The sequence below is a fragment of the Terrapene carolina genome, unplaced genomic scaffold (genome assembly GCF_002925995.2).
Source record: "Terrapene carolina triunguis isolate 2854851 unplaced genomic scaffold, T_m_triunguis-2.0 Scaffold517, whole genome shotgun sequence".
NCBI classification, from domain to species: domain Eukaryota; kingdom Metazoa; phylum Chordata; order Testudines; family Emydidae; genus Terrapene; species Terrapene triunguis.
This window is the reverse complement of record NW_020664868.1, coordinates 2,991,965-3,002,256: the sequence shown is the minus strand read 5'-3', so window position 1 is coordinate 3,002,256 and position 10,292 is coordinate 2,991,965. Positions and strand designations below refer to the sequence as shown.

The 10,292-nt window shown below is 50.9% G+C and overlaps 1 protein-coding gene across 2 annotated transcripts in view; it reads right to left on the bottom strand.

Moving 5' to 3' along the window:
* Positions 1–10,292, bottom strand: part of LOC112115427 (transmembrane protein 87A-like) — a 21,972-nt gene that overhangs the window by 11,279 nt on the left and 401 nt on the right. For both annotated transcript variants that reach the window (XM_026658898.2, XM_026658899.2), the window contains exons 2-7: positions 8,366–8,432; positions 4,856–4,944; positions 3,342–3,461; positions 2,907–2,963; positions 880–1,092; positions 215–320 (exon numbers count right to left, since the gene is read on the bottom strand). In XM_026658898.2, the coding sequence (XP_026514683.1) occupies positions 215–320; positions 880–1,092; positions 2,907–2,963; positions 3,342–3,461; positions 4,856–4,944; positions 8,366–8,432 (652 nt within the window). The remainder of the gene's footprint in view (positions 1–214; positions 321–879; positions 1,093–2,906; positions 2,964–3,341; positions 3,462–4,855; positions 4,945–8,365; positions 8,433–10,292) is intronic.

The window sequence follows — 10,292 nt, the reverse complement described above, 5'->3', positions numbered from 1 at the left end:
GCCACACCCCTCCCCCACCATATCCCACCCCACACATCCACTTCCCCCGGGACAGCTCCCCCTCTCTCATAACTCCCTCAGGGAGAGTCACCCCTTCCCCCACACAGCTGTCCAGTTCAAGGGGCACCAAGACCGCTGCATCCTCAGTGATTCGAACCCGGGCCGTGGCAGCGGAGTGGGGACGCTGCAGCCACCTGGCTCGGGCTGCGCTTACTTGTGAGCTCCCAGTTCGGGGCAGCTTTTGGGTCCTTGCTCTGCCCCTCAATCTTCAGGATGAACATGTAGGGCCCGTCCTCCCAGGTCTCGGCTAAGGCATACAGCTGCAAACAGACAAGCCCAAGTGACCCACAGGAGGCACTCTGCCCCCACAGGGGCAAACCTTCCACCCTCCCCCGACCCCCACGCTGGCAGAGCAGCAGACACAATCAGAGGTTCTCACTCCCTGGGATGGGGCACTCGTTAACCCACCCAGCAACAGCAAGAAGGAGGAAGAGGACCTAGGGTGTGGGCTGAGCAGCACAGAGGGAGGAGCCCTAGTTGCAACCTGGGGAGAAACTCTAACCTGCAGACTACGCTCTGTTGATTTCTATGTTGGAGGCAAAACCCGAGGGGTGGGTGGACAAACCTGGGATTATAAGTACAACTTTGGATCAGCCAATGACATACTCGAGCAGTGCTGATTCTACCCAGGAGGGGGCAGCAGAGTGTACGGAGGAATCCTAGCTCGGGCGGTATTTGCCAGGCTGCACGGCAGGGACAGAGAAGAGCTACCCGAGGCTGGATCCATCCAGTCCTACAGACACAAGCAGCTCCTTGAAAGCAACCCTACCCATGCCGACAAGCACTCCATGGGATCGGCCAGCTGTCGCGGTCACCAACCTCTGATTTGTCCTGCCTCCCTGCTTTTAATTTCTTGGTTCCGTCAGTCTTTCCCGGGCCCAGTTTCTCTCCCTGGGTCTCGCTCGGCTTCCCCGCCGCTTCTGGATTTTTGCCAGGCGGACCGGCCAACTCAGCAGACGACGACTTCTGCTTCCCTGCGGCATCCTTGGGCTGCGCATCCGCAGTCCCGCGCCGCTGGACCCCGGTTGTCTGCTGCAGAGTGCAGAAATGGAGAGGCAAGAATGTATGTCTTTTAGAAGATTCTCTGGGCAAAAAAAAATGGTGGTGGTGGAGGGTTACGCTCTTTTCAGGGCATCTTTCTGATGGATAAAGGCCACCAAAACTGCTTTTAGTCTGCTGCAGACATTTCTTCTATATTAGAAATCCAGGTCTTCTTTAATTCAATTTTTTCTCTTGGGAGACTAAGGACAACTGGAGATCGGTAGGGTTAGGACACTCAACTGAGAAAGAAAGCAGGTTTATTCGGACTGTTTCAAGTGTGGTTTCACATTTAAACTCAAACAGATTGAACAACTATTTGGTCCTGCCATGCGGGCAGGGGACTGGACTCGATGACCTCTCGAGGTCCGTTCCAGTCCTAGAATCTATGAATCTATGAAAACTGGGAGAGGAAGTCTTTGTTAAATACACCATTCATTGCTAGGACAGCTCCCAGTCCAGATCTCCAGGACTTCCAAGGAGACATCTAGCGTAGTTAAGGCAGAACTGCTATTTTTAGGGTAGACACACACACTATTATTATTTAAATTGAAGACACGCTCCAAGCCCTTTTACCCCTCATTAAGAAGCAAGAAAAGGCATAAAGTGTGCTGGTTGGAAAACAGATGGTCTGTCCTGTGAAAAATAAACACATCAGAAAATAATTCATCCCAAAATCGGGGCAAAAAGCCAAATTTTCTAATTTTTTGCCAAACAAAATTCTGGAAATAAAATGTTTTGGGCCAATCAAAATGTTTTGTTTCAAGAAACTCAAAACATTTCGATAAACACCCTTTTATTCATAAAATACAGGACGTTTCTAAACCCCAAAAGTTTTGATCTTTCATTTTGAAACAGAAAATTTTAGAAAAATATCAATATCCCAATTTTTTCCTCCTGAGAGGAAACGTTGTCGAAATCTGTAAGATTTTTGCCAAAAATGCCAATTTAATCAAAATGGCATTTTCCAACAGAAAACTCTTTCGATGGAAATGTTCTGATTGGTTCTAGGTTCAAATCCCAGCTGACTTTTTTACTTGACTGGACACCGTTCAGAGAGTAAAATCAGAACCACCCTTCTAGCCACTGTACAGGACTTGTCTCAAAGCAGCTTCTTGCAATTAAAAAATACGGACAGAACGGATGGTGCAGTTATTATTCAGTTACAGGTAGTGGGCAACGGAATTTCTCTCTCTGCATCACATCCCGCTTGTAATAAGAGTCACAAAATATTCTTCCGTTGCAAACAAGAAATAACTATCAGCTCATGCATTTAGGATGGCAAGTGAGGAAGAATCGCTGCCCCGTTGAAATTGCAAGGGGGGGAAGGATAGGGAGGCAGAAGGAACTGTCAATAATAGAAGCACCCTGGGTTCCCCATCCAAGCCTCAACCAGGGCCGATTCTGTTTAGCTTGCAAGACCTGTCAGGATCCCAGCACCGCAGCTGCAGGACGGAACCAATGACAGACGGCACGGTCACACTCGCGGCATAACCTACTACTCAAACCCAGAGTCAGGGGAGCTCTGCAAGCCCCTAGATCAGAGCAAAGGCTCAAGCCATGAAAGGTGGGGTGATCAGAGCTCTTACCCCAGGGCCAGGGAAGGAGGGGACGTCCCCTACGTACCCCGCATCAGAGGGCCAGGCAACGCCATGCAGGAAGCCCAGAGAACGCCTGTGCTCTCTCCCCGCCCAAGCTCCAGGGGGACTCAACAGGAGCACCCCTCTCTCAGCCAGCTGGCCTCGATGATCGGCCTGAGGCCAGGGCTGTGGGGGAGAAGAGGGGAGCCCGACACTGGGGTTACCCACCTGCAAGTCCGTGAGGCGATCCAGCCGGGTGGGAAGCTCGAAACTCTCCACATTCAGCTAAGGGAGGAGGGAGAAGAGAGTCACCTAGAGCAGCTGGCGCAAAGCAGGGCGGCGCCCCAGGGAACCCCACAGACAACGGGGACCCCAGCCCCCCTAAAATGGCCCAAGGGCCCCCAGCTACCACGGCCCCCTCCAGTTTCAATCAGCAGAATTAGAAACCACCCCCTCCCCCCCGACCACAAGCCCCCCTAGCCTCCCACCCAATCAGCCCACCCTTGCATCGGCCCCCCACCAGGACACCCGCAAAGGGGCCAAGACCCCCCCGCCTGCCCCTCCCTCCCCCAGTCATCAGAGCCACCCCTGTTCCTAAGAGCTCTGTTCTGAGCTCCATTCTCTTCCTAGGGTTCCCAGTCCTCGGCCCCAGAGGGAACTCACCTCGAGGGGGACCGCGTGACTGCAGTTGAAGGGTTTATAGGTGTGTAGGATGTACTGGCCGGAGCTCTTCGGCTCCAGCTCGGCCCTGTAATTGGCCAGGTAAGTCTCTGCTCTCTTCTCCTGCAGGGGTGGGAAGAGACTAGGACCGAGGCCCAAAGATCTCCCCGCCCAGGGGACACCGATCACGTGGTTGATCCCAATAGCCCATCACCTGCTCGGTACGCTCCGGCCAACACCCTAGATGGGGGGCAGACTCCTCCCTGATTCCCCCCCACCCCAGGGATAGCCATGAAGTTGTGGATCAATGAGCCCAGCAGGGAGGGGTCACATTCCCAGCAGATGAGGCCGAGGAAAGAGATCAACACCTCTCCCCCCCACCCACCCCTTCAGTTCCCCCCAAAGTTTAGTCTACATGTGGACACTAGGGAAAATTACTGTGAATTAACCCAGATTAGTTAAACCAGATTAATATAAGAACGGCCATATTGGGTCAGACCAAGGGTCCATCTAGCCCAGTATCCTGTCTTCCGACAGTGGCCAATGCCAGGTGCCCCAGAGGGAATGAACAGAACAGGTGACCATCAAGTGATCCATCCCCTGTCGCTCATTCCCAGCTTCTGGCAAACAGAGGCTAGGGACACCATCCCTGCCCATCCTGGCTAATAGCCATTGATGGATCTATCCTCCATTAATTTAGTTCTTTTTTTAACCCTGTTATGGTCTTGGCCTTCACAACATCCTCTGGCAAGGAGTTCCACAGGTTGACTGTGCGTTGTGTGAAGAAATACTTCCTTTTGTTCGTTTTAAACCTGCTGCCTATTCATTTCATTGGGTGACCCCTAGTTCTTGCGTTATGAGAAGCAGTAAATAACACTTCCTTATTTACTTTCTCCGCACCACTCATGATTTTATAGACCTCAATCATACCCCCTTTAGTCTCTTTTAGTCTCCCATCCAACAGCCCCAAAGCAATTTACACACAATTAATGATGCCTCACAACCCCAGCTCCCACCATCCCCTGCAAGGTCAGCATCATCCTCGTTTCCCAGAGGGAGAAACTGAGGCATGGAGACGGAAAAGAATTTGCCCGGGCTTATAGGGAGTCACTGGTACAGCTGGAAATAGAAGCCAAGAATCCTGACCCCCCTCCATGCCCCCCAGTCTCACGCACTAACCCATCGGACTCCCAGAGTCAGGAATAGAACCTCGGAGTCCTGGCTCCCAGCCCCCCTGCTCTAACCACTAGACCCCACTCCCCTCCCAGAGTCAGGAATAGAACCTCGGAGTCCTGGCTCCCAGCCCCTCGCTCTAACCACTGGACTGTGCTCCCTCTGGGAGTGGGCGTCAAAGGCCTCTATGCTCAGAGCTCTCAGTCCAACCAGCCTGCTTTGAATGCCTCCTCCATCCAGTTGTCCCCACTTCCTCGGCCTTTCCCAGGCCTCCTCTTCTCCCCACACCTCCCAGCCCCTCCCTGCAATCAGAGCCCAGGCCGCAAGGACACGGAGGTGCTTACGTCTATGTAGACTTCGTTGTGACAATGGGAGCTTCGCAGGTACCATGTCACGTTCAGGGTCACCCCCGGGGAGCACGCCTTCGACAGCACTGCAAAGCAGAGGCACCATTAGCGCCCAGCCAACAGGCACCCGAGACCCCAGCAACGGAGCCGGAGTCGTGACCGGCAAGGGGCAAGGCAAGTCGCTTGCATCCTCAGCAGGAAAAGCTGGGACGACATCATCCCTGGCAGGAGAAGTATGGAGACAGAACGCGGACCCCTTCCCCCACCGCCAGAGCCTGGGCTGATCTGATGGGGGTGGGAGAGGGAGACTAGACAGGATTAGATAGATGAGGCAGTAGCATTAGCCCCATTTTACAGATGGAGAAACTGAGGCAGGGGCGGGACTTGACCTGTTCACCCAGCAGACTAGCAGCTGAGGCAGGAACAGAAACCAGTTCTCCCAAGTCTCAGTCCAGAGCTCTAGCCACATGGTGGCTTTTTCGGAGAGAGCCTGATTTGCTTGGGTCCCATCAGCAGAGGCTGAATCTTCGGGACTCTGCAGGCCCCGGGACCTGGCTCAGTTTGAACGGCCAACCCAGAACTGGGCAGTTTTCCTTTGGGTTTCTCTCGCTTCCTCTCCAACATACAGGCACGAAGCAAAACCAAGCTGCGTTCGGCTGCCCGAGAACGTCAACCCCCAACATGTTGCTGTCACAGTCCCACGTCAGCAAAGTACCTGAGCACATGCCTAACTTGAAAATACATAAGCAGGTGCTGCTGATATCTGATGCTTAAAGCCCCAGCTACCGGAGTCACGTGATTAGGTGAGACTCAAGACAAACTGGGAAATGGGACACTCCCCCACCCCCGAGAGTCTAATACTAGAAATCAAAACACGAGGTGTGTTTTCATTCATTCTTTTTTGAACTCTCATGCTTTGCCAGCCCATCTCGTAATGTTGGGGGACCCAACTTGCATTTTTTGAACCCCTGAGCTCAGCAACGCAGCATCTCACTAGCTTCAGCAGAACGGATTCCATGCTCAAAGCTTAGGTACCCTGCTAACTCAGGGCCTATGTTTCGTATTCTTTTGCAATCAAAATTGCTTTTTAAAAAAAAAAAGGACACATTTTGTGATGCTTTGGAACATTTTCACTGGGTCCTTAGAACAAGACGATATATATATTATGCAACTGTCAATGTGTGACCTTCACTAAATTCTGGGTTTGTTTGAAATGTACTCTCTCTCTCTTTCCCTGGAGGGCTATGTGTCTAGCACAGTAGCTGCTTAAGTGACAAATAAAAAAAGTAGTGTTTTGATATGATCCAAAGGGCTTTTCAAAATAACATGGTATTTTTAGATGCCCCAGCTCAGTGGGTTACAGAAAACATAAGAACGGCCCTACTGGGTCAGACCAAAGGTCCATCTAGCTCGGTATCCAGTCTTCCGACAGTGGCCAGTGCCAAGTGCCCCAGAGGGAATGATCAGAACAGGGAATCATCAGGTATCCATCCCCTGTCGCTCATTCCCAGCTTCTGGCAAACAGAGGCTAGGGACACTATCCCTGCCCATCCTGGCTAATAGCCATTGATGGACCTTTCCTCCATGAACTCTGTTATGGTCTTGCTTTCACAACATCCTCTGGCAAGGAGTTCCACAGGTTGACTGTGCGTTGTGTGAAGAAATACTTCCTTTTATTTGTTTTAAACCTGCTGCCTATTAATTTCATTTGGTGACGCCTAGTTCTTGTGTTACGAGAAGTAGTAAAGAACACTTCCTTATCTACTTTCTCTACACCAGTCATGATTTTATAGACCTCAATCATATCTCCCCTTAGCTGTCTCTTTTCCAAGCTGAAAAGTCCCAGTCTTATTAATCTCTCCTCATATGGAAGCCGTTCTATACCCTTAATCATTTTTGTTGCCCTTTTCTGAATCTTTTCCAATTCCAATATATCTCTTTTGAGATGGGGCGACCACATCTGCACGCAGTATTCAAGATGTGGGTGTACCATGGATTTATATAGAGGCAACATGATATTTTCTGTCCTATTATCTATCCCTTTCTTAATTATTCCCAGCATTCTGTTCGCTTTTTTGACTGCTGCTGAACATTGAGTGGATGTTTTCAGAGAACTATCCACAATGACTCCAAGGTCTCTTTCTTGAGTGGTAACATAAAATGATGGGGTCTAAATTAGCTATGTATAGTTGGGATTATGTTTTCCAATGTGCATTACTCTGCATTTATCAACATTAAATTTCATCTGACATTTGGTTGCCCAGTCAACCAGTTTTGAGAGATCCTTTTGTAGCGCTTTGCAGTCTGCCTGGGTCTTAACTAACTTTAGTAATTTTGTATCATCTGCAAATTTTGCCACCTCACTGTTTACCCCTTTTTCCAGATCATTATGAATAGGTTGACTAGGACTGGTCCCAGAACAGACCCCTGGGGGACACCACTATTTACCTCTCTCCATTCTGAAAACTGACCATTTATTCCTATCCTTTGTTTCCTATCTTTTAACCAGTTACCCATCCATGAGAGAACCTTCCCTCTTATCCCATGGCAGCTTACTTTGCGTAAGAGCCTTTGATGAGGGAACTTGTCAAAGGCTTTCTGAAAATCTAAGTACACTATATCCACTGGATCCCCCTTGATCCACATGTTTGTTGACCCCCTCAAAGAATTCTAGTAGATTGGTGAGGCATGATTCCCCTTTACTAAAACCATGTTGACTCTTCCTCAACAAATTATGTTCATCTATGTGTCTGACAATATTGTTCTTTATTATAGTTTCAACCAGTTTGCCCGGTACTGAAGTCAGGCTTACAGGCTGTAATTGCCGGGATCACCTCTGGAGCCCTTTTTGAAAATTGGCGTCACATTAGCTATCCTCCAGTCATCTGGTACAGAAGCGGATTTAAATAATAGGTTACAAGCTACAGTTAGTAGTTCTGCAATTTCACATTTGAGTTCCTTCAGAACTCTTGGGTGAATCCCATCTGGTCCTGGTGACTTACTGCTGTTTAATTTATCAATTTGTTCCAAAACCTCCTCTAATGATACCTCAATCTGGGACAGTTCCTCAGATCTGTCACCTAAAAAGAATGGCTCAGGTTTGGGAATCTCCCTCTCATCCTCAGCTGTGAAGACAATCCTTTCCATTTACTGGAGAGCTCTATTTCTCTAGATTTAGTATTTCCCTCTCAGGAAAGCTGTGATCAAAGCTTTCAAATCTAGGTGCCTAAAACTAGGCCCCTTAAACTCCATATTTAGGCTCCTAATTAAGGGCCGATCATGCAAAGACTGAGGCACGTACTTATCACAGTTTGTTGGAAGATCTTCTTTGAAACAGTTTCCCGTTGGAAAATTCCAATGTTTTTCAAGGAACTATATCAACCGAGACGAAGCTTTGTGCAAAACATTGGGAAACTGTTTCGAAAACGGCCAAACATCCCCCAAATGCTGTTTGGACTCCGTATAGCTTACGGAGCCCAGCGTTTCAACGCATCTGAAGCGACTCACCCTGGAGAGAGATCGAGGAGCCGTTGAACATCGTCTTGGAGAACACAAACAGGTTCTTGGTGCTGTTCTGAAAAGGCAGGGGTGGGGAAGATGCGTTTTGGTCACAAAGTAAGCAAACACACGGGGAGGGGTTTTTTGATCCCCTAAACAAACCGATGCAAGGACTCTGGAAATGTGCACTAGTGAATCATCAGAAATGAGCCACTCGGGGCAAACTGCTTTGCATATAGCAAAGTTTTGCATGGCTGCTTCTGGGGAAGGGCAGACTTTTATCCCCCTGGCTTGTCCTCAGAAGAGACAACGAGAAAGGGCTGTGTTAGGAGGCAGCATGATGCAGGGGTTAGAGCACTGGTTTGGTACTAAGGAGATCTGCGTCCCATTCCCAGCTCTTCCCCTTCCGTTTCCCTTCCCACCCTGTATCATGTCTATTTGGATAAACTCTCTTACTAGGGATTTGTACAGCGCCTAGCACTACAGAGGGGCTTGGCTGGCACCTCTAATAAAAGGAAAGAGTACCAGCAACTTCTGAGCAGTGGGGCAGAGAGGAGATCAGAGGGCTCAAAGGACTGAGGTCACGAGTTCAAATCCAGCCTGCTGCTAGTGAGTAAAAATAAATGGAATTGGACTGTTTGAGGCGGGGGGGATGGTAGAACGGCCCACAGGGACCAGGAGTGATTAGTGAAAGCAACAAGCGCAGCCACCAAAATGTGCTATTGGCTGGAGATCAAGTGACCCACGCAAGCCAAATTCCTGGCTCACTCGCGCAGGTGGCCCGGCCAGGGCAGGGCTGGTGGAAGGTCTCGGGTAGGAAGTCGATCACGTGGGCTGACAAGCTTGCACCGTTTTTAACAGCGTGAACGTGGTTCCGACAAGGGGAAGTCGGCTGGGGAAAACCAGTCAAGCCTGAGCACGCCCGGCCACTCTCGGTGGAGGATCTCAAAGGACTTTATGAACTAAAATTGAGTCTCAACCTTCCCACCCCAAAGCAGGTGCACCCAAATCCACAGACAGGGAAGCAAGGCGACATGTTACACACAGACGAGCCACAATGAGAACCCAGGAGTCCTGACTCCCAGTTCCTCTGCTCGAACAACCACGACCTCACTCTGGCCCAGAACTGGGCAGAGGACCCAAGAGTCCTGACTCCCATTGTTCAACTCCCCCCGCCCCCCCCATCCTACTTTGTGAATAGAACCCAGGTGTCCCCACTCCCAGCCGCTTTGCTCCAACAGCGAGATCCCAGCCCCATCCCGCTGGAGGCCTGGAACCCATATGCTCCAACTCCCAGCCCCACGACTCTAAGTAGCTGCAGGTGAAGCGAGGGAGCCCACCGCCCTTCCGGACGTGCCCCAGGAACAGACCAGACCTAAAGGCTCATATAAGGGCTCATCTGTTATGAAGATCAAGGCAAACAAGAAACAGGTGGGACAGCCCAGGTCCTGCTCGGGACACCAGCCCTACCCCTAGTATGGAAGAACATAGAGGCTCAGAGCAGGGCGCCCCCGCCCCCCACTCTATAGGGGCCCCGAGCAGGGCACCTCCTCTTTCCTTCACCCAGATAGAGGTGGGATATAGGGATTGGTCTATCTGGGTGAAGGAAGGAGGAGGTGCCCAGTTCTGGGCCCCTATAGAGTGGGGTGGGGGCACCCTGTTCTGGGTCCCTATGGAGGTGGGATATAGGGATTGGTCTATAGGGACCCAGAACAGGGTGCCCCCACCCCATTCTATAGGGGCCCAGAGCTGGGCAACCCCTCTCCCACTCTATAGGGGCCGGGCGCCCCCACCCTCATTGTATAGGGGCCCAGAGCAGGGCACCCCCACCCCCATGTATAGGGGCCAGGCACCCCACCCCCATTGTATAGGGGCCCAGAGCAGGGCGCCCCCTCCCACTCTATAGGGGCCGGGCGCCCCCACCCCCATTGTATAG